The sequence below is a fragment of the Orycteropus afer genome, unplaced genomic scaffold (genome assembly GCF_000298275.1).
Source record: "Orycteropus afer afer isolate SDZICR_OR568_19922 unplaced genomic scaffold, OryAfe1.0 scaffold00081, whole genome shotgun sequence".
Lineage (NCBI taxonomy): Eukaryota > Metazoa > Chordata > Mammalia > Tubulidentata > Orycteropodidae > Orycteropus > Orycteropus afer.
Window position 1 is genome coordinate 4,195,850 of NW_006921668.1, and position 24,124 is coordinate 4,219,973.

The window sequence follows — 24,124 nt, forward strand, 5'->3', positions numbered from 1 at the left end:
GCCCCTAGCTGCCCTTCAGTCTGGAATTGAACCCACACCTGTGGTTTCCAGCCAAACAAAGTACAGGCATGTGAGTTAAACATTTACCTCAAGCAGACACACGCCCTGGAGAGAACAATCATGGGAGAAGGAAGGGCTGCTTATGCACAGGGAGACAGCTCAGGGCGCAAGACAGTATGGAAGCATGGACACTGGGAAGAGGTAACTATTGGGAGGAAGTGGGAGGAGAGCTTTTGCATTGTGGTAAACATGAGACTAAGTATATGTAAACTGCTGTATGGAAAGTGAATTTTCTCTGTAAATCTTCACCCAAATCACAATAAATAAAATTAAAAAAAAAAAAAAAATCCCGAATATGGACTCTAGAAGAATGAAATCTGCAATCACAGTTCTTTAATGAACAGTATACCACAAAACCAAACCCACTGCCATCAAGTAAATTCTGACTCACAGCGACCCTAGAAGACAGAAGAGAACTGTCCCATAGGATGTCCAAGGCTATAAATCTTTACAGAAGCAGAATGCCTCATCTTGCTCCCATGGATTCAAACCACCAAGCTTTTGGTTAGCATCCAAATGCTTTAACCAATAAGCCATCAGATCTCCTCTCAGTACACCACTACCATTAACTAAGTATGTGCTAATGTAAAAACCTCTATCATACTTGGTGACGTTAGCGTTATTGAAATTAAAAGGTCGCTATAAGTCAGAATCAACTCAATAGTAGTATATTTCTTTCTTTTTTTTGCTAAATAAATCCCAAGGTATTTTTACTATATGTCCAGTTGATCAGCCAACTTACTTGATTCTCCATCTTCTCCTTTACTAGCAGATCCTGTAAAAAATATGCTTCCATCTTCAGCCACTAAAAGGGCATGAGAGCCATCGTGTCCAACTGAGAAGTGGACAATCTTTGGAGATTTTGTAATTGGTAGCTCAACCCATTTTCCTGCTGAAGGTCCACCTTGTTTGATTCCAAGACTCTGGTATTTGCCAGTGTAATATATCTTATTTATTAAAAATGAAAGAAAGAAAATAATTACATACAATGCCTTTTTGAGCTAACAGTGCATCAGGTTCCATATGATAGAAAAAGAAATTCCATATTTTACTGAAAAACAAAAATAACAAGAGCCCAAACCCTTTTTTATATTATGCTACTTCTATTAAGCTGAGTAGAAGAGAAATATGCATATTAAAACACACACACAGAATTCATAATAGTTTCTCCATATCTGTTCAGGATACTTACAGTTTTTTTAATATTTTTATTTATTCCCATATACTCTAAACTCAATTGTGAGATATTAATAAAATTCTCAATTTACTCTTCCAAGCTGTAAAAAGTCCTATATACAAATATGTTATAATTTAAATTTTCAGAATTTTTAAAATTATCTTACTTTATCCTCACATGCAGTAGATAAAAAGTTTCTATCTCTATAGATTAAATTCCATAATCTATGACTTACAAATACATACTTCTACATCCTCCAACTTGCAGTTTGTATATTCACAAGTAGAGAAATTTGCAATGAATATACACAAAATGTAAATTTACCCCAACTCAAACAATTACAAAGAGCTCCATAATTTAAATTCTGTATTTATAAAAATGTAACATTTTATAGTTTGTAAAGTTTTATGTTGTAATTTTCTTTCTTGCTATTTTATTAATAAAATTTTATATTAAAAAAAACTCATTTAAGAACAAAATTTAAAAAGATGCTACATTAAACATGTGAACCATATAAACTAATTAGCTAACTATACCAACTACCTCTTAAAGCAAAAAATGTTAATTTTATCCTGGGAGAGTAATTTACCTTTCCACTTGCGGTTTTCATTAGTGCAAACTCTCGTCCTGCACCAAGAATTGCTGACTCCTCATCAAATCCTGTACCTGATATACAATAAGACTAATAAATGCTATTACATTTTTAATATGAATAATTTTCAAGCATAACATGCACTACTTTAAGTGATTAAAAACTCAATCAATTAATATAGACTCAAAAACAAGGATGACAAGATATATGTCATATTCCTGGTTAAAAAAAAAAAACACTAATAACAGTAACAGTTACACTATTCCAAAGAAAGATTAAGTTATCCTAAGTTTCATGATTTGTCCCAAACTAGTACCCAATTATTTCTTTAAATATAAACAAAAAAATTTAAAAATTTAGTATCAGCAGTATTCCAAGAATGAATAAATAAACATATTTTCATAGAGCACCTATTAGATAACAGGCAATATAAAGTAAATGAATCTTATCTCATTTGAACCTCACAACTGTACTGCCATTTACAAATGAACAAAATATAAAGCTTCATGACTTCAGACCAGATACAGAGTTGTTTGAGGGCTTGAAGAATGTCATGTAGATATTTGAATTAATGTTATTGCAGATACTCTATTATACGTTTTTTTTTTTCTACAGAACATTTCATGAATTCTATGTGCATACACACACACAGATCTTTATGCATATTTTCAAAAATCATAAAACTATGAATAAATAATTGTAACTTCCCATAGGGTGCAATTTATGAATTTTTCCAATTATAAAAAGGATTAATGACTATACTGGGCTTTTAAATTTAAAAACTGTAATCCCAATTGAAATGTTTTCCATGAGGGAATTAATTATAAAATTAAATTAATAAAAGCACTAGTGTCAAGTTTGTTAAAATAAAAGAAAGAGCAATTAAAAAAGATGGGTCTTGCAAAGAATTCCACAAGTTAAAGAAGGGCACTATGAGGTCTGGAGTGGCATGGCAAACAAAAATTGAGACCCATATCAGTAATCCTAATTGCAAGTGTAAGTACACTTAGTTTGAGAAATACCCTGCTTGTCTGCATCTCTGTATCTAAATAAAATATTATTAATCAATTTGTTAGGTCAATTGCCATTTTCACAATCAATGGAATCATTCTATGCATATCTTGAAAATCTATTCAAATAAAAACTTAAAGGTTTGAATGAGAGAATTATGTATATTATTATAGTAATATTTATAATAAAAGTTTACAAAAATTTAACTGAACATAAAGGGACATATAAATTAATGATACCTACCTGTGTTGCCCACACATAATTCTTATTATATATAATTTTCCTTTGCATTATTCAAAATAAACATGGTAAGTTATTAGTCAATTCCTTAAAATGGTCTTCAAATACACTGCTTAAAGAACTGTATTTCCTATTTATATGTATTAGCTCATGATTGTCCTTTATAGCAACAGACATTAAAACAGCTGCCAAAAAATAAGCTACACTGCTGAAAACACACGTTTTTTAAAAGAATAAAGAATATTAAAAGTAAAATATGAGGGAAAGGCTTATTTTGCCATCTTACTTATAATATGCAAGTCCTTTTCCAGATCAAATAGTGAGATACCACAGGCATGTAAGCATTTTCTGGCCAGTTTAAGCTGTAATTCTTGTTGTAGCACAGGCTCCGTACTTGTGGCAAATATTCTGACAACAAAACCATCCTAAAGGAAATAAAATATTCACAGTTATGTTGCATACATTGGTCTTTTAAGGCTCTACATTTTTAACAAGGGGCACTGGGTGGCACAGTGGTTAAGTGCTTGGCTACTAACAGAAAGGTCAGCCGTTCAAACCTAGTAGCCACTCTGCATGAAAAGTAAGTGGCAGTCTGCTTTCAAGAAGGTAACAGCCTCGGAAAACTTATGGGGCAGTTCTACTCTGTCCTACAGAATCGCAATGAGTGGGAATCGACTTGACACCAGTGGGTTTGGTGTAGTCTAACAAAAACTAAATAAAGCAAAAGAAAAGGGTTCTACTTACACCAGCTACTCATGATTCAAAGTACTTACATCTCTGGAAGCAGCTATTTGATTAATATATTCTCCATCAGTGAATAAAATATTTTGACCTTCAGTGTGGCAATCTGTACAGAAGAAAGAAAAAAAATAATTATATTACAATATAAACAAACATCTCATAAAATGACTTTACTCCTCTGCTGAAGTCAGAATGAGAGCTCTCCACGCAATAAGGATAAACTTAAACTAAAAAGGAGACTGTACTTTTTAATAAAGAATTGCAAATTAGCAGATATTAAGTAATTCAGCTAATTACACTTATTATATTTTGTATTTACATTTATAATTTCTACAAAGACCTGAGAACCCAGCTAATTTCAAAAGGAATTAGTATTAAATATAATCTGGTAGTAAACATGCACCACAATGAATAAACTATAATGTTGGTTATAATCATTTCAATACAATCACATGCAACGTAGGCAACACTCTACCTTCAGACATACATCATGGTAATTAGCGTCACAGAAAAATACAGATAGACCTACAGCTTCTGTATTTGAGGTCAATGGTGTCCAACTACAGATATACCTTGCTTTATAAAACAGATGGAATTCAAAACTGGTTTATAGTTTTTTATTTATAAGCTCAATATTTATTTCCAGCACTTTTAGCATGTTGCATGCTTTAAACTTTTTAAACGTTCACCCTTCATAGAATAGCGAAATCTATGCATATATATTTCTTTTTGTCAGAAAGGGTCATACATCTCGGCTGGAATATCGCATTTTGTCAATACTGAATAAATCTCTGTGGAATTGTTACAAGGGATAACTGTATTACAGAAGGACCACTGAAACGTGTTAGTGATTGCTACTAAGTAACATGAAACTACAAGCAAAATCTAACATCTAAATATAAACTGTATCCTTTTGGAAAAAACAAATGTTTTTTAGCAAGCAAATATAAAAGCACACACATTTCCCAAAATAATTGCAGGGAACTAGGATGAATCTCTCCATTAATCACAATACCAAATGAAAACAAGTTTCTATTTGCACCTGAATCAATGAAACATAAAATTCTGTTTCTAGAATCTGGTAATGGAGACCCCCCCACCCAAATAAACTGGATAACTCTATGTCTTTGCCCAGGAGCTTCATACTAGCATACTTCCTTATTATAAATATGCAAAACACAGGCAGACCCTTACCAAATAGAGAATTCAGTGATCACAAACTGGAAATAGAAACTGGGAGACAAGGCCCACTGGAAGCCCAAGAGACTTGGTAATCAAAGAGAGGAGAAATCGAAAGAAAGAGTTCCTAGTCCACTGTACAGAATACAAAGAGGCACAAGAAAGATGCTTCTCAAGCTTTAAGCAGTAAGATTTTAAACTAAAAAGCAAAGAAGAAAAACTCATTATAATTTCAGATAAATGCAGGGGTGAGGGGGGAAGCGGCGCAAGAAGAGTACCAAAAAGCCTCATGTTCTGAGGCAACCTGTCACCAGACATAGAGAGTAAATGACATAGGATACAATATAAAAGATAAACTGAAAAATAAAGGATAAAATAAATGATAATTAACAAACAAACAGAAAAAGAGTATGTTTAAATTCAGCAATACTAGGATGAAAATCATGTTTTTGTAAACTGGACTGTTAAGACAAGTTGGAACGCAAAGCTCAAGGAATTACATTCATTTTAAATATGGTATTTGTTACCATTTATAAACCTGACAATTGACTTCTCTGTTCCTTCTTGAAGGCAAAGCTAGAGTGCAGTGTTTTCCCTATCTAGGTGAGAAAAAAAAAAAAAAAAGTTCTATGAAGAAATTAAGATCCAGGTCAAAGAATGGGGAAAATGACAAACTTCTTCCAGGCTTGAGGGCTGAGTCTTCATGCTGTGTTATTGCAAAAAGATTTCCTCTTTATCCTTTCTTTATCCTTCATGTAATGTTACATAACAGCATCTTCAGGAAAATTCTAGGCAACATCTGCCAGTTCAGAAGACACACAATATCCTTCCAAAGTTTGATTCATTCTTCTTCACGAACACAGTATATATTTGTAAAACACAGAATTTAAAGCCATAATTTTATTATGAGAAGTTGCATTTCATATGTTAAATGATATAGAGGGATTTTACAATGAATAAAGACATTAAAAGTCATTTTTTTATCACAGTGGAATAAATATAGAAGCTTTGCACAGGTATTTTCAAATGGTCTTGTCACTTACAATCTCTATTAATGATCAGGGCTCAGAAGCAAATCCTTTATATTATTCATCCACTTGGGAGGTGAAGGAGATCTACCAATTTATTAAACCTAAAATTTTTCTTCTAGAATATTATCCTAAAATTTTTTCACAAAGACAGAGCAATAGGGATGCTCATTACAGTATAATTTATATAACAAAAAATTGGAATCCCATTCCAACATATTAATCAATGGACTATATTTTATAATATTAAAATGTGTAGAAGACTATTTAATGGCATGGAAATATACTCAGAATAGTAAGTGAAAGAAGTTAAAAAATATATATATTTAAAATATGATCACAGTATATATATTTAAACATAAGAATAGATATTCACTTGTTTTGATTTTATTCTTTTGCTCATGATTTTTCTATAATAAATGTTTTCTTTGTATAAGTGTTTTGAGGTATACATGTTATTATTAAAAATACATATTTTAAGGGAGCTCTGGTAGTATAGTACCTAAGGCATTTGACTGCTAACCAGAAGGCTGGCAGTTCAAGCCCACCAGCCACTCCTCAGAAGGAAGATTGGGCAATCTACTTCCACAGAGATACCACCTCCGAAACCCAAGGAGGGGTCACTATGAGTAGAACTGACCCAACAGCAATGAGTTTTGAGGTTTTATATGTTTTAAAAATAATCATTATTATTATTAAGACCAGAGATAGGGCCCAGGACTTGTGATGAAGAAAATCCTTAGACTTATCTGAAAACAGCCAGCCATTTAACAAAATGGCTTTATTAAGTCATCTGTTTTCCAAAGCTGCCCTAAAAAGAACAAAATATGTGACATTTACCTTAACATGGGGCCATGTAAACTAATTTAGTTATAAATAGTAATACTGACATAAATGTTTCAATTATTTGGGAAAAAAAAAAAAAAGCAAAAATTAGTAAGCATCCTGGGAGCTATTATCCTTCTCGATGTGTTCTTCAGAGCAGTGGTACTCAATTGTGTTCATATGGTCAAATGCCTAGAAACTTCTGCTTACCTTAAAATTACAGATAAGATACATTAAATAGTCAATTTTTTAATATAAACAAACCACTTCAGAAAGTATAAGCAAATTCAAAGACTTCACAATGTAAAATATTTTATGCCTTTGCCCAGTGTTCCTCAATGCTGAGATTTACCATCTCAATTTAAACAGCAGTGATTCTAATGATGAATTAAATTAAGGCAAAATGAATTGTGTCCAAAGGATGTTACCAGAGTTTTATTAAAAGAGTAAATGATAGAATTTTTTAAAAAAATTCTTGGCATAGTCTTAAAACTCTGTCTCTGAAAACACTTTAAAATAAAGAAGAAAACTCAAAGCATATTGTTAGAATAAAAATAAACAGAAGATTTTTGTACCAGATCATATAACAGCCAGTGTTGTTTTTGCAGTAAGAGCAACAAAGTAATGCTGCACTAATTCAGCAGTTGAGATAGTTGGGAGGGGGTGTGTGTGCAAGATTTTGAAAATGAATATTAAAACTCATCAGACTTTATGTCTATTATCCTCACATGCATTAATTTTACATAGCTTATAAAATGTTTTGTATATCAAGATTTTTGAATAATTTCTAAGCAGGCACTATTTTTTGCTAATCAGTCTTTATATATATAAATGCCTAACATGCACATCTCTTAAAATCACTTGTAAAGAAAAAACAACCAGTGGAATGACGTACCTGGTAACATTACAGTACCATCTTGCTCCAGTGTTTCAGGGCTTATTCTTATGGCTGTCATGCTGTGGTTACTCATATCTCTATACAATAAATAACCCTGACAACAACAAAAAATTCCTTATGTCATGTGTTAAAATTTATTTTCATTACAAATTCAGCAACAAATGCAGCCATACAGTTCCACATTATAGTTGAGGTACAATAATACATCAATATTGATGGCTAAAATACATTAAAGCTTAAAAATATAACAGTATGCGTATGCTTTAATAAGAGAGAAAACAATACAATTAATCATATTCTCAGATATATATATATAAACAGTAGACTACATAGGACAAGGTAAATATTTTCTTGAAAATGACTATCACTTGTCAATGAAATAACAGAAATTATCATCATTAACAAAAAATTTTAAGAAAAAATAACTGCAATTATTTAAGGTGCCATTTCACAGTGAATAGAGTATTGGTTTTAGATGGACTGATTTACCAGACCATATTTCTGTAAAAATATTTTTCATGCATTATTTCCTAAAACAATGGGTAGCAAATAAAAATTTGATGAGACATTTTATAACAAGTTATGTTTTTCAAAATAATCACTGAATAATGAATTTGGTACCTAAAAATAATTTTAGAATCTCCCCACTAGTTGACATTATTTTTCATATAACAACAATTATTTCTTTAGTTTCTAAAATGCTTTCAAGTATCTTTTATCCTATGATGCCAGCAGTAATTCTGTGCACTGATAAAGCAGGTGTGCAGAGAAATCATTCTACTTCTTTTCACAGGGGTACCTGGGCTTTGTCTCTTAGGAAGAGTTTGTATGGGAGCAAGCATTTCTGGCCTCTCTTTTCCATCTTTCATTTGCTTCTCTCCATGGGAAGAGCAATAATGCATCTGATAGCACTCTTCATAAGAAATTCATTTAGCCACACTCTACAGGGAATGAGTTCATGGGATTAAGAAAGCAACACGGCCTCTTTTCTCTCTCTTTGGTGATATTCTGCATCGCTTTCTATACAGCTGGCCAAGTGTTTACAGGCAGGCCAAACTGTGATCCCTGGAAGAAACTCATCTAGACTTAGAATAGAGGAGTGTGTGGTAAGAAGCCCTAATTTGGCTTCAGGTCACAGATACATTTTCCAATTCAGATTTGCTATCATAAAGGTAGACTTTGATTCTTATCTAGAAGCTGCCTAAACAAGAACTCCAACAGAAGGCATTTTCATTCCCATTTTACAGATAAATAACAGAGGACCAAAAAGTTAACTGAGTTTTCCAAAATCACACAGCTGGTAAATAGCAGGGCCAGAATTAAAAAGTACTTTTATTAATTCTAAGCCAATGTTTTTCATACTAGGCTATACTGTTTTCAGGGGGAGTCCCTGGGTGGTGCAGGTAAGTGCTTAATTGCTAACTGAAAGGCTGGCGTTGGAGTTCACCCAGAGACACCTTGGAAGAAAGGCCTGGCAATCTACTGCCAAAAAGCAGCCACTGAAAACTCTGTGAAGCACAGCTCTCCTCTGACACACATGGCATCACCTTGAGTTCAAATTGACTAACAGCAATTATTGTTATTTTCTTTTTTAAATACTGTTCTATATTGTTTAAAAAGAATATATATATATATATATATATATATATATATATATATATGTATGTATATATGTATATATATGTATGTATGTATATGTTCAGTTCTGTTTAAACAGGAGTGTCATTACGTACTAATTAAACAAAAATACAAACCACATGTTTTTAAAATTTAAGAAAGTTTGGTTTACTGTGGATATTCTCCTACCTGAGCATACCCTAACCAAGACTTTTTTTCTTTTCTGTTTCTGATGCGGGATGTAGAATTGTATATATGGCCCTGCAAAACAACAAACATTAGTCTATCAAAAATTTCATAATTAATAATGAAAATAATACAAATGGATGAATGGCATTTAATGTACACATTTCAGTTAAGATTTTTAAAGAATTTCTGTATATCAAAAGTAGATGGCACTCCAAAAGTGAGGCTAGAAGCAAAAGGAACTCAATTCAGTATGGGTGCATCTTATGCTATGATTGAGAACTGTAAGGAAAAACTTACCCTAACTGTTCCACTGTATCCAGAGCCTATTTTGTATAAGCCATCCTTGCATAAGAGATAAAGAAAAAATCCATCATTCTGAAGTAGGCACTGATCATCTTCATCAACAGATATTTCTTTTAATGGCCACTTGTGCATCAAAGCTGCTTTCTTAATGCCATTACTAAACCAGTCCTGAATTTGAATTTTTCCCACTAAAACCGCTTGTACACTCCTCTGGAGTGAATTTAGTATTGTTGGCACCTATTCAACAGGAAAGAAAAAAACAAAAGGATATTTAAAAATGTTCCAAACACAGAACAAGACAAAGACATTTTTGTAAAATTTATTTTTAAAAAAAATTTCTATGAATAATGATGTTTGGCATGCAAGCAAAAAATAACATGAAGTTCATTTTTAAGAAGCAAATCTCAAGCAGACCAAGAAAAATGTCAAATCTGAAGATTATCTTGCATTTCTTACCAAAAAAACCTAACATATGCATGTTTCTCAAAAATACCAGGTAACCTGCCCTATCTACATGAGTTGAGTAAAATATATTATTAAAATTAATTGCACCTGTCTCTTTTACTTTTTTAACGTGGCTAGTGGAAAATTTTAAATGATGTACATGTGGCTTGAATTACGTTTCTACTGAATGGTGCATTCTAGAGGGCAGAGCTTTCAAAGGTACTTCAGACCCATTGTTCAGAGAGATATATTCTCCTTTTAGTTTTCAGGCCATTAACTCAGCCAAAATATGTAGCTTTTATTTATATAAAACTTTTTTTTTTTACTTAAAAGTAATATACAAATATATAGTCAAATACTACTTCAAATTTTCTCTCTAGAAGCAGCCACATTAAACTTATTGCTGTTTTATCTAGAATTTATATTCTATGCAATATGCCAAAGCTTCCTTCACTTTTAGTTTTCTTTCTATTCATAAGTATTATGAAAATGGTGCCCTTCCTCCTTATTCAAATCCTTAAAATTTAACTATAATTTTTGCATAAACTGAAACTCAAAGTACATTTTATTATGATTATGCAAACACGCTTTAGAAACGAGCCAACATAGTATACCAAATTACATCATTTCCCTCCTTGTATAATATTTTTCAAGTCAATAATTGTACCATTTTTACATTTGCCAAGTTTTTTCAATACTCATCCCTAAATGTTCCGCTAACTCCTCTCACTAAAGTCAAACATGGCATTTCTACTTTTACCCCTTGGCAACATCCCTTGTAAAGCCTCCTGCCCTGTTGCGCCCATCTGAATGATCTGTAGGCCTTCCATAGCTTCCTGAGGACCCTGCACATACATCATAGAAGGTAAAATTGTTCCATATCTTGCATATTCAAAAGTATCTTCTATTTTTAACAACAGTTGGGCTAGGTACAGTGAATATCATTTTCCCTCAGAACTCTGAAGACACTGTTCTGTTATTTACTACTTGCTAATGTTGCTTCTGAGAAGTGCAATGCCAATTTGTTTGATTTTTTGCAATGTACCCTGTCTTCGCTATGTGGAAGCTTTTTATGATCTTTATCATCAGTGTTTTGATATTTCACTGTTACGCTTTGGTGTGAATCAATTTTCATTCATTGTTGAGAACTGAGTTTGTGTCTTGCTGATATGAAAATTTGTATCTTTGGGGTCTAGGAATTCTCCTTATAAGATTTCTTAGGTAATCTCCCCTCTGTTGGAACCCCTATTAGTCAGATATTAAGAGTTTTTGGATGGAATCTCTAATTTTATATTATACTGCTATTTTCTACTCTGTCTTACACCCACCCCCTATTTCTTGGTGATTTCTTCAACATGACATTTCTAACCCTTCTACTGTTGACTGCTAACCAGAAGGCTGGCAGTTCAAACCCACCAGCCACTCCTCAGAAGGGAGATGGGGCAATCTACTTCCGTAGCGATACTGCCTAGGAAACCCGAGGAGGGGTCGCTATTAAGTTGGGTCCAACTCAAGGGCACATAACAACAACAACAACATCCTATTTTTAACTTCCAAAAATGATTTCTTGTTCTATGATTTTCTAAAAATAGAATATATAATTTTCTTCTCTTACCCCTAATGAAATCTTAATCTTAGTTTTCTTAGAAAATTATTATTTCTCCTCTCTGTATTCCTTTTATCCAAAGTTTCTTTTATTATTATAATTATTAATTTTTGGTTCATCCCTTCAGAAAGGATTTTAGTCTCCATTACTAAGGCACTTCACAATACTACCATTCCTAACCTACTTTAAACTCTCAGCATAAGCTTTTTGCAATAGACAGGTAATATGAATTGGAGTCTCAAAATAATTTATTCCTTATGCATTCTCAGGGAAGACTGTTCCCCCTCCATCCCAAGCCAGGCTGATAAGAGTTTTTTGAAATGAAGTTGGTAGATAAAAAGGGGCCAAATCATAAAGAATACTGTAAGCGTTAATACAGGGTTTCAGTTGGAGTTCGGGATGGAAGGACAGAGCAGGCTTACAGAGATCTTCAGTGTTGACTCTGGGACCTAGTAGTTTTGTGTAGACTAGAGGCTGGGTATAATACTAGAGTCAGAAAAATCTGTGTTCAAGTCCTATCTCTGTTATTTGACAGCACTCTACTGGTATAATTATAATAAACTTCTCTCTTACTCTCATCACCATGTCTTATCGTATGGACCCCTGAAACATTCTCTTTCCACCACTGCAATATCAATATCTTCTACCTCTGAACTGGTTAATTTCAACTCATCTTTTAGATCTCACCTTATATCCCATGGGAGGGCTTCCATGAACCTAGTTTACCTAGTACCTATGCTGTAGATTCTAATACTATTCCTAAATCTTTACAAAACTAAATCAACATAGAAGCTCAATAAATTCTGATGGTGTACTGCCTAAGCCATCTGACTGCTAACTAGAAGGCTGGTGGTTCAAACCCACTAGCCACTCCTCAGAAGGAAGACTGGGCAATCTACTACCATAGAGATAATGCCTCAGAAACCCAAGGAGGGGTCGCTATGAATCGGAACCAACTCGACAGCAATAAGTTTGGTTTTTTTGGATGCTATTAAAATTTAGTATATTAGAATTATTCTTTGTTATTTTATTACAATTTGAGGTTTATATATTTTAAAGATATATTTACATTAAATATTCACAGAATCCTTAAAGTATGTCTACGGAACACAGCTTGAAACTGCTAACATTAGACGAACTTCAAAATAATTAAGGACCATGAAAAGGAACAAGTGGATTTCAGGCAGGGCAGAGAAGGAAAAGATTGACAGAAGAATTCTAGAGTCAGGAGACTGCTCATGTTTGACATGAAGAGTTCAAGATACCTGAATAAGCCATAGAAAATAACCCACATACTCCTTTTGCTTTTTTTTAACTGCTAATGGCAGCACTGGGAGAGTCCTTCCATCTGTCATGGAGGTTGTTCTAGAGGCCAGAGAAAGGTATAGAATAGGGACTTAAGACTATAACTTCTTACTCAATTTCTAGAATATCCAAAATAATTAAATCAAGTTTTCCTCTAAGGAGAATTACAGGATTCACCATTAAAAATGGTGAAAACCTTATTCCACAATCAGATATTAAAGCTAAAAATGTTATATGCCTGATTGAAGTAACTGAGAGACAAAAAAACAATGCCTGCCTGAGAAACCATAATCAATCAAAAATATAGTCGATTGATATCATACCCTTTTCTTTTAATAGAGAAATGATATTTAGAAGTCATGAAGAATTTTTAAGCAGGAATAAACATGAAATACCTGAATAGTTTGGCAAGCATGGCTGCCATTGTTGGTGAGGATAGCAGAGATGGCCTGAAGTGTCCTTCCTGTTTCTCCCCAAGAAGCCACCAGACTAAAGAGGCAAGCACAGGAAAGTGCTGTCAGGGACTGTCCTGTGCTGTCATTCATTCCAGTACTTCGAACAGTGATTTCCAAAAGGAGCTGGAAGAGAGACTCTGTGGATAAAATAAAACTCAATTATATTCATTGAACATACAGAATGTTATATACTTATACCTAGTCTCATTACAAAAACTATTTAAGCCAGTTAAAACACCTATATTAATTGCTTTCTAGTTACCTTTTATTCTAAAAGTTAAAATATTCATATACCGAGGGCCCCAGAGAGCATTTAGTTCAACACCTTATTTTTGTAAATGATCAACGGCACATAACAACAACAACAACAAGGTTACTGAAAATAAACTAGCATAATGCCTAAGGCACTTGACTGCTAACCAGAAGGCTGGCAGTTCAAACCTCCTAGCCACTCCTCGGAAAGAAGGCTGGGCAATCTACTTCCATAGTGATACTGCCTCGGCAACCCAAGGAAGGGTCGCTATGAGTTGGATCCAACTCTATAGCACATAACAACAACAAAGGCATTCACAAGGAGCTCTGGTAGCATCGTGCCTAAGGTACTTGACTGCTAATCAGAAGGCTGGCGGTTCAAACCCATCAGCCACTCCTCGGAAGGAAGATAGGGCAATCTACTTCTGTAGTGATACTGCCTAGGAAACCCAAGGAGGGGTCACTATGAGTCGGGGCCGACTTGGCTGACTCGACAGCATATAACAACAACGACAACAATAAAAGCGTTCATATATATAGTCAACAAATTCATTCTATTAAGCAATAAACCATTCATTGCACTTATTCTTTTAGATTGAGATGAATATGGGCTCTTAAATGTTAATTGTCCAGAACCTTACAGATTTTCAAAACAAAAGAATATATAAAAGATATGATGCTATAATTTGTTTCAATACAAATTGGTTTTGTCATTAACATAATAGCAATTCACATTTATAGACTCACTGCCATTGAGTCAAATCCGACTGATAGCAAACCCTCCTTGGGTTTCTGAGGTAGTATCTCTTTGGAAGTAGATTGCCCAGTCTTCCTTCTGAGGAGTGGCTGGTGGGTTTGAACTGCTAGCCTTCTGGTTAGCAGTCAAATGCCTGAGGCACTACGCCATCACAGCTCCCACACTTATAAAAGGAGTATGCAATCCATTCATACCCTAGAAAAACCTCTAGGTTAACATGACAGATATCTTCCTTTAATGAATAAAGAAACAGAGAAGGTAAAAAAAAAAAAAAAAAAAAATCCCCAAATTTTGATGCCAGTTAGTGGCAAAGATGGAAAGCATAACACAAGAATATTCTATGGCCAGCAGAGTTCTCCAAAAAAGATTCCCTGGAATAACTCCATCCAAGATTGAACCAGTGTCCTCTGGATATTTCCTCCATGGAAAGAAAGGAGGATTTGAAAATACTTAAAGAGTGCCTAATCAGAGAGAAAGAGTATGTTAGAAAACAGGGAAAAAATCAGAAAGAGGAAGAAAGGGCAAAGGAAAGGGGAGGGAGGAAAGAGAGCAAGAGAAATATAGATGATCACTTTGCCATTCTCTCTAAACTAAAAGGCTATGTATGATTTATTTGGTAAGACACAGAAACCTAGGAGTCATCCTTGATCCCCCTGCCTACACCTCACCTTTCATATGTAATCCCAAATTAAGTTCTATTATTCCATTTCCTAATTAATTTCTCCACTTACGTCTATCTCACCACCATTTTCCTAATCCATGCTAATACCAGCTATTAACTGCACTATTAAAAAAGTGTTCCTAAATTATCTCCTATTCTTCACTTTCATAGCCAAAGTAAATTTTTGAAACAAACTTCTGGGTTATTATCTAAACTCCATTCATTCCTTTGTCAATGCCTTCCTCCCTGTTTCCCTCTCCTTTCCCCCATTCATCCTCTCTTTCTTTACTAGTATCTCTATTTATCAGTCTTTCCTTTATTCTATCCATCGTTCCCTCCACCTTTCCAGCCAACCATCTTTCTTCCCTCTCTCCTTTCATCTATCCTTCCATCCATCTAAGCTTTCATCTCTATCCTTCTATTATTACCCCTCTTCCCTACTTTTATTTATTCAGCAAATACTTACTGAATTCTTACTGTAAACTATTCTAGATTGGAGTAGTATAGTAATAAGCAAGACAGACAATGTTTCCACTCTCAAAAAAGTACACTGAAGTAGAAGAAAAGTCAATAATTTAATAAATAGTTTCAGAAAATACATGCTATAAAACAAAGGGCTATGAGTTAGACTGACTTTCCATTCTACTCAGAAGACTAACTAACTCCTTTCTATGCCCTATAAAGTTTTCCATGACCCATTTCCTCCTGCCTCTCTTCACACAGTATCACAAGGTCTTCCTCCCTTCACAGACCAGCCATACTTGTATTTTTTCAGGCTTTGCTGTTTCTTTCTCAGAGCCTTTCCAGTGCTGTCTTTTCTGCCTGGGACACTTATAACCTGTTTTTTTTTTTTCATCCTCAAGCCTCAAATGTCCTATCTTCAGGAAAGCCTGTTATAAATTCCTACAACTCATCTACTCCAATGCTAAGTTCCATAATGACAGCAACAGTGTCTGTACTGCTCATCACCATATCACGGTCTCTTAGCATCTAACATAAGAAGCGCTCAAAAATTTCTATTAAACAAATAAATTATTTGATAAGCCAAAATTTAGCATACTACAAGTATACTTCCTTTTTATTGTGCTTTCCTTTATTGTGCTTCACAAACACTGCATTTTTTACAAATTGAAGGTTTGTGGCAACCCTGAGTCAAGCAAATCTACAGGCACCATTTTTCAACAGTATGTTCTCACTTCGTGTCTCTACGTCACATTTTTTAAAATCTCACAATATTTCAAACTTTTTTTTTAATGTTATTGCACATTTAATAAAGTACAGTATAGAGTAAATGTAAGTTTTATATGCACTGGCAAACCAAAAATTTTGTGTGATTTGCTTTTTATTGAGATACTCGCTTTATCAAGGTGGTCTGGATTTGAACCTGCAGTATCTCCAAGGTATGCCTGAATTTTGCAAATGTAAGCTAAGATTTTATATTTAACTGAGTAACTGAGAATATATATTCTACTCTTAAATTGAACAGAAAGATGAATAATTTTTTAAAAAAATAACGATGAGTAAATCAAAATCCATTTGTAAAGAGAAGTTTGGTATATACCAATGATGATGCTATTCCAATAGTATCAGTTATATACAAGGTGACATGAATAACAAGAAAATAACCAAACAGGGAAAAGATAACTAATATGATTATGTTCAGATATTGGGTCAAAGGGGAAAAAATAGAGACTAGCTTCAAGAGAAATAACGTTTTAAAGAACAAAATTAGTCTTTGAACTAATTAAAGAATATAAAAATATATAATGGTGTGGTAAATCTCTTATAAAGTTAATCAAAGCAGTAAAGAGATCAGAGGTAAAAGCTGAGAGACCAAATAATTTATCAGTTTTTATTGTTTTCAGTAACATTTGAAATTGTTCAAAGAATAGTTTGTGTTATATAGAACAGATACACTGAAAAATGTATAACTACTGATTGGAGAAGACAGAATGGTAGAAGATCTAGGTGGAAAGAAATGATGAGGATCCTGCTCAAAATAAAAAATATGGAATGTAAGTTTTAATGGATATTTTAAATCTCCCATTTATTTGTTAACCAACCAGAGCTAAGAATAATTATTGAAAAATACTTAAATAAATAGATAGATTAATCTTCAGTGAAATGTTATTAAGCCAAGTAGCATATTACAGTATCGATATGATCACTAGCCCTATTATAAAAATAATCAACAGGTTTCTGCTTAATATATGACAGTTTTTATTCAGTTGTAGCATTTAAGGGAAGTTGAGTTGTTTTTAAGTTGAGTTGTTTTTTTGTTTTAAATCCTCAGCTTACTTTAACAGCAGAGATAATTAGTACCCTCTCTCCCACTACAACAAAACAACAACAAAAAGAATCAAACACAAAAACTAAATCATTATATGTGACCAAAAAAATAAAGAAAAGAAAAACTGTAGTATAAACCAGCAGTGATCTCCAGATCAACAGTATGAGCATCAGCTGGGAACTTATTAGAAATGCAAATTTCTGAACATACTGAAACAGAAGGTTCACAGGCAGGGTCCAGATGACTCTGACACTCTTGCTAATGCTCGAGAATCACAGCTCTCTACTTCTGAGAATTCTCTTATGGTACCAGAAGGATTTAGAAAACTCTAGACTCCTTGAAGGTCCATAAAACAAAAGCAATTAGCCAACTTAAACATGATTTGTTTCTTTATATTTCTATTCTTTAACACCATTAAAGTAAAACCTCTTATATTGTTTACGGATTATGTGTTGAGCCTGGGACACTGCCAGGAAATGTTAAGCATTCATAAAATTCAAACATTCTTGAGAGAAGGCAAATATAATTACTTAATGGGAGTTGCTACTAATACACAAGCTTTAGCAATAACATAAATAATAGATCTCTGCATATGAAAAATACAGAAGACACTCTCTATATAGAAATTAATTGTGCTGTTTTCTGTACCGCTTGTTTCCTTTTTCCCTACTTTTAAACTAAGTACCCAGAATAATATGTAAAGTCAGAGAAAGTGAATGTTAACTACTTGGGGCAAAGGTTAATAGGAACAAGTTAAGTGAATAGTGACTATAAGGATTGAGGAGTATCTCTGAGTTCCAAGGATTTATGCTTTATTTTTTCCCCATTATCACAATAATCAAGAAATGACTATATATGAACTATAACTTTTTTTAAATTGTGGTAAAAATATATATAACAAAAATTTGCCAATACAACAATTTTTAGACTTGTATTTCAATGACTTTGATTACAGTGCAACTATTACCACTATCTTTTTCTAAATTATTCCATCACCATTAATAGAAACTTAGTGCCTTCTAAGCAATGACTGCCACTTCCTTCCTCCCTCCTATCACTGGATACCACTAATAACTTTGGCCTGTATATATCTGCCTATTTCTTATAAGTGGGATCATACAAGATCTCTTGTCACAATATTTTGTCATAATATTTTCGAAGTTCATCCATGTTGTAGCATTTCTCTCAGTGTGTGTATATACCACATTATGTTTATCTCATCGTCCATTAATGGGAATTTAGATTCTTTTCACCATTTGGCTATTGTGAATAGTGCTATAACAAACATTGGTGTACAGGCCAAAACTTGGGTAGAACACAGCATATGCCTTAAAATTTATAGCCCTACTGTTTCATTAACATAATTAAATAAAGATTGTCTTACATGTTAGTGTGTTTTTTAAGAGAAGCTGTTTAATTTTAAATCTTCATTCAATGAGTCTGGGTTCTTACCTAGGACCTCTGGTGGTTCTGATTGCAGGCCTTCTGGCTGCTGACCCTGAAGCACATTAAGCAGGGCTTGGAGACTCCTGAGACAGAGGGATGGATGAGAAAACCGCGTCTCCTTGATCAATTCGAAAACTTCACAAAGTCCAACCTCAATAATCTATTTAAGATGGAAAAAAATTATACTTTATAACATGTAAGCACTTCTAACAGCACTTCCCTGTCAGTTGAGTCAGTGCAAGTTATTTCCATAGCAAATGAGAAACCACTGCAATATTAAAGAGGCAAAAACAAAAATAAACCATATAAAAAGTATGCTTACATTGAACATTCAGAAAACCTTCATGTAATCAGATGGAAACCTAACATACAGTGTTGTTGTTAAAATGTAGTTTTGGCATAACAAAATCTTAATAAACTATGATGAAAACTTTATAGTGAACTAGATACAGATTGCAGTCAGAAGAAAAAAAAAACTATTAATTTACAAAGTTAATTTGGTTGTACTCAAGTAAAACCCAGCACTCTTGTCAAAACGTATGTTGTTATTTATGACAAGAAATAAAATCAACATAGCATGTATAGTGAGACTGAATAGGGAGCTTTTTATCTAAGCCTTTCTTATAATGGTAAAATTGTCATGTTATTATTTATTGATGGTATCTCTTATTTAGTAGGATTATCACAAAAAGAATTAAAACTGCTTAGTTAAAATATCACTGGTATTTTTATTCTAATTATCATTCCTCATCAGGATCAAGGGAAATCAGAGTCAGTATATAGCAAAAGATAGGGAAATCTGTACCTGAAAGAGTAAAATATGATGAACTGCTAAAAGGGTATACCTTTAGAGAATTGACAAAAAAAAAAAGAAATGAAATGCTATTTCTCTGCAATGTCAACATTTTGAGATCCAGATGTATAGGATCTCTTCAGGATGTATTAATGTAAAATATTTGGAGAAGTAACAGAAAAAGTTCAGATAAATCAGTAGAAATGCATGATAGTGAAAAAATACTCTCTCTGCTGAGATTTTTATATTCATCTATATAATATTCAAATATTTATTGAGTACTTATTTTGTGCAATTCACTACAGATGATAGTAAGATACATTACTTAACCCTGTTGTCTAAGACTTATAATCTAATAGGGAACAATGAGTCATGCATATTATTCTTAACCAGTCAAGACCTTTGTTTTACCAAGTATTATGTTACAGTGTAACTGACTGTTTTTGTTTCTGTTCTCCCAACTAAACTGTGGTCTCCTTGTAGATAAGGAACATGTCTTCAATAGTTCAGTATCTTACATGCGCCTGGCACATGGTAAATATGTTGTTGTTGTTGTTATTTGCCATAGAGTCGGCCCCGACTCCTAGCGACCCCTCCTTGGGTTTCCAAGGCAGTTATCACTACGGAAGTAGGATTGCCCAACCTTCCTTCTGAGGAGTGGCTGGTGGGTTTGAACTGCCAGCCTCCTGGTTAACAGTCAAGTGCCTTAGGCACTATGCTACCAGAGCTCCCATGGTAAATATACAATATATATTTGTTTACTTACTCTTTTGTGTTCTATAAACCATTGCAATTCAGAAACACATTTTCCCGATAGAAGTCAAATCAGTTGCAGGGAAGTCATCTGCAGTTCCGACTGACATTTGCAACGTTTATGAGTAATATAACTGAGAAGCCTAATAACTAGTATGGTTGTCTTTAAAGAATTTATCTAAAACCCTAGTCGGTTTGATTATAACTAAGATTACAAAAGTGCTTATATAGAGTTTCAACTGATTATATGCACCATGGGGTATTTTTGCATTTGGTAGTTTCCTTTTCCTGGAATGGACTAGAAAATAAAAATTTGCTGTACAAGAGTTCCATTTCCTTATATTCTTACAGGATACAGAAAACTGAAGTTAAAGATCTCCTAAGTACAAAATGCAGGGCTCTATTCTCAGGTCAATGGCAAACTACTACATCCTATCATTCTTTAAGATCTAACTGTCAACCATGACTTTTCATAGTTCCAAGATTCTTGAGTTCATAGAAAACACTTTTGGATTATTTACATATATAAGATTCCTATAGTAATAGAGAAATTATTGAAACTTGCCAGAATAGTAAGACTCCTTATTGAACAAACAAGTCCCTGAGTTGTCTCTCTGAAGTTTAAGGTGTAGTAACACATGTATGACAACAGGGAACACAGCCAGGCTATGTAGGACAGAGTACTAGCTGGTTTTAGTGAGTCATAACCATAAAACTTTAATTACAATGATCAGGACAGAGAATTTACCACCTGTTTAGGAGTCTCTGTGAATTCACAGTGGATTCTCACTGATAAATTGGTTCACTGCAATTTCTTCTTGTTTTTTGTCTTTTTTTTAGTAAGAAAGGAAACTAATAGTAATATGTATTCCATGTATAACAAACTAAAAATCAACTTCAAGTTTTCCAACCATTAAAGAAATATTAATATTTAGCTCAGAATTATTAAGACAGGAAACAAAGGTATTCTGAAATAAGTCTTTGTATAAGGTCTAAGTAGAGAGTATTTTGCCATACAGATGAATTTGAAAACTGAACTTTATACTTTGAAGCCCGTCTTAGAGTCACTGAAAACACACTATATTTCCTCCTCCCTCATAATATTAAGAACAAAAAGAAAAAATATATATAATATGCAAATACAGTATGATTTCACAGCATAGAAATATATTATTTAATATATATGTGCATAGAAAAAAGACAAAATACATTAGTAGTGGGTATTTTGGGATAATGGGATTTTAGAAATGATTCTTTATAAAAAATGCTCTGCATTTTTCAAATTATCTACAATAAATACATACTACTTTGATAATCAGAAATATAAACTAAAAAATGTGACTTTTAAATAGAATAGCAATTAACTATATAATGAGATAACTCACTAAGCTTCCATACTTTGATAAACTGACTATAACTAATCACCCAACACGTGGTTTCCTTCCACATCGTTTCAGAATATAGTCTTGAAATTTACTGAATTTTACCTTTACTGTTGCTTCTGAATAATTAGATACTAAAAGCTTTCTATTATACTTGAAAGATGAAACAACACTCAGAAAAATAACTACCTAATACAGCCAATCCAATGTCTCTGCTGGGAGGAGTGAGATAAAATCACACCAAAACCAAAAACCAAACTCACTGCCATTAAGTTGATTCTGACTCTTAATGACCCTCTTTGGGTTTCTGAGGCAGTAAATCTTTACAGAAGTAGACTGCCCAGTCTTCCTTCTGCAGAATAGCTGGTGGGTTTGAACCACCAACCTTCTGGTTAGCAGTCAAATGCCTTAGGCACTACACCACCAGAGCTCCTTTAATCATACATAGTCAAAGAAAAAGGACACAATGATTTTTTCAAGGTCCCATTTTACTCTCAGTAAAACATGTATTTCAAAAATTGGCTTTGTTATTTCACTAATAAGTATGAACATAAATGTTTAATTATATCACCTTTACATTTAGTAATTACTGATTCTTTGCCATTAGAAACTGTATATTGTTCTATGAAAAATTCTTAGAATCAGTTATAATATATATAGAATACATTTGGAAAAGCTCAAAAGAAATCAAAAGTAAATTTATATATTACTACAGTATAAAAGGAGCACCGTGCCACAAGGCAAAGTCTTAAATCCTCTGCATGACATATGACACACTTCAACATCTAGCTCCTGCTCTCTCTTGCCATATCTCAGCCTCTATACTCTAGCAAAAATAGACTTGTACTTCTACAATGGTCTGGTTCCTTCTGATTGAAAGTACATGTTCAGTCAGAGTTGCCTCATTCTTTCAGTCAGGTTGCATCCTTAGTCCCATCTGTCCCACTATACCTAGCATGCCCCATTCATCCTCAAGGCACTGTAGAACTGTCTGTTATTTACATGATTGTTATCCCTGCCACTGAGTCGGATACGACTCATAGCAACGACTCCTTGGGTTTCCAAGGCGGTATCACTATGGAAGTTGTGGTAGTTAAGTTTGTGTGTCAACTTGGCTGGGCCTGGTTGAGTGGCTGTGCGGCTGGATGTAGTATTCCCCATGATGAGACTGGTGATTGACTCCATGGTGGAATCTACCGTGAACAGCTGAACAGCTGCCTTAGGGATGTGGTCTGCTTCCAGCTGCCTTAGGGATGTGGTCTGCTTCCTGTATATAAGGAGAAGTCTTGGGGAATAGTCTCTAGCTTATGGCATGCTTGAACCCTAATGTAGCTGAGTCATTGTTTAGCAGCCTGCCATGCTCTGCCGATCTTGGGATTTTCAATGGATTTGAATTAATAGCCTCCCATATGGTTTGGTAACATCGAGACTGTGCCTTTTTACTTGTCAACCTTGGGCTTGTCAGCCTCAGCAGTCAGCAGCTGTCTCAGTGAAGAAAAGCTTCCAGATTTAGTGGGCCAGGAGCAGGAAGCAGAGCTGAACCCCAAGGTTGAGGGGCTTTCACCGACCGCTAGAACCTGGCACTTTGAATGCAGACTTAAAGCTTTCAAACTGTAAGAAAATAAACTCCTGTTTGTTAAGGCCATCTAATTTGTGGTATATTATTGTCAAAGCAGTACTAGGTAACCAGAACAGAAGTACCTTGCCCAATCTTCCTTCTGAGGAGTGGCTGGTGGACTTGCACCACCAGTCTTCTGGTTAGCAGTCAAATGCCTTAGGCACTATGCCACCAGAGCTCCTAGATAACATTTTGAGGGTGGACATTGCAGCTCACCTTTCTCTTCTCAGAGTCTAATACAAAGCTTGCCACAAACACAAAAAGAATTTATTGGATAGATAAATAAATAAGTTTACCTAAGTTTACAACTTAGGTAAAGATGCTTACAAAGTATGTGACAGGACTAGCTTCAAATTAATTTATGGGAAGTATGAATCCTAAGTAGTATTACTAAAAATCACATCAGCATACCTCAGCGTTATTGATAGTTACATTCCAGACCCCCACAATAAGGTGAATATTGCAATAAAGCAAGTCACAGGATTTTTTGTTTCCCAGTGCA

General features: G+C 33.9%; 1 protein-coding gene across 1 annotated transcript in view; it reads right to left on the reverse strand.

The window, feature by feature from the left end:
* Nucleotides 1–24,124, reverse strand: part of MYCBP2 (MYC binding protein 2) — a 376,124-nt gene that overhangs the window by 276,327 nt on the left and 75,673 nt on the right. Inside the window, exons 4-12 of the mRNA XM_042781038.1 lie at nt 19,083–19,236; nt 13,611–13,807; nt 9,855–10,097; nt 9,558–9,629; nt 7,749–7,845; nt 3,854–3,927; nt 3,367–3,505; nt 1,827–1,903; nt 803–1,007 (exon numbers count right to left, since the gene is read on the reverse strand). Of these exons, the coding sequence (XP_042636972.1) occupies nt 803–1,007; nt 1,827–1,903; nt 3,367–3,505; nt 3,854–3,927; nt 7,749–7,845; nt 9,558–9,629; nt 9,855–10,097; nt 13,611–13,807; nt 19,083–19,236 (1,258 nt within the window). The remainder of the gene's footprint in view (nt 1–802; nt 1,008–1,826; nt 1,904–3,366; nt 3,506–3,853; nt 3,928–7,748; nt 7,846–9,557; nt 9,630–9,854; nt 10,098–13,610; nt 13,808–19,082; nt 19,237–24,124) is intronic.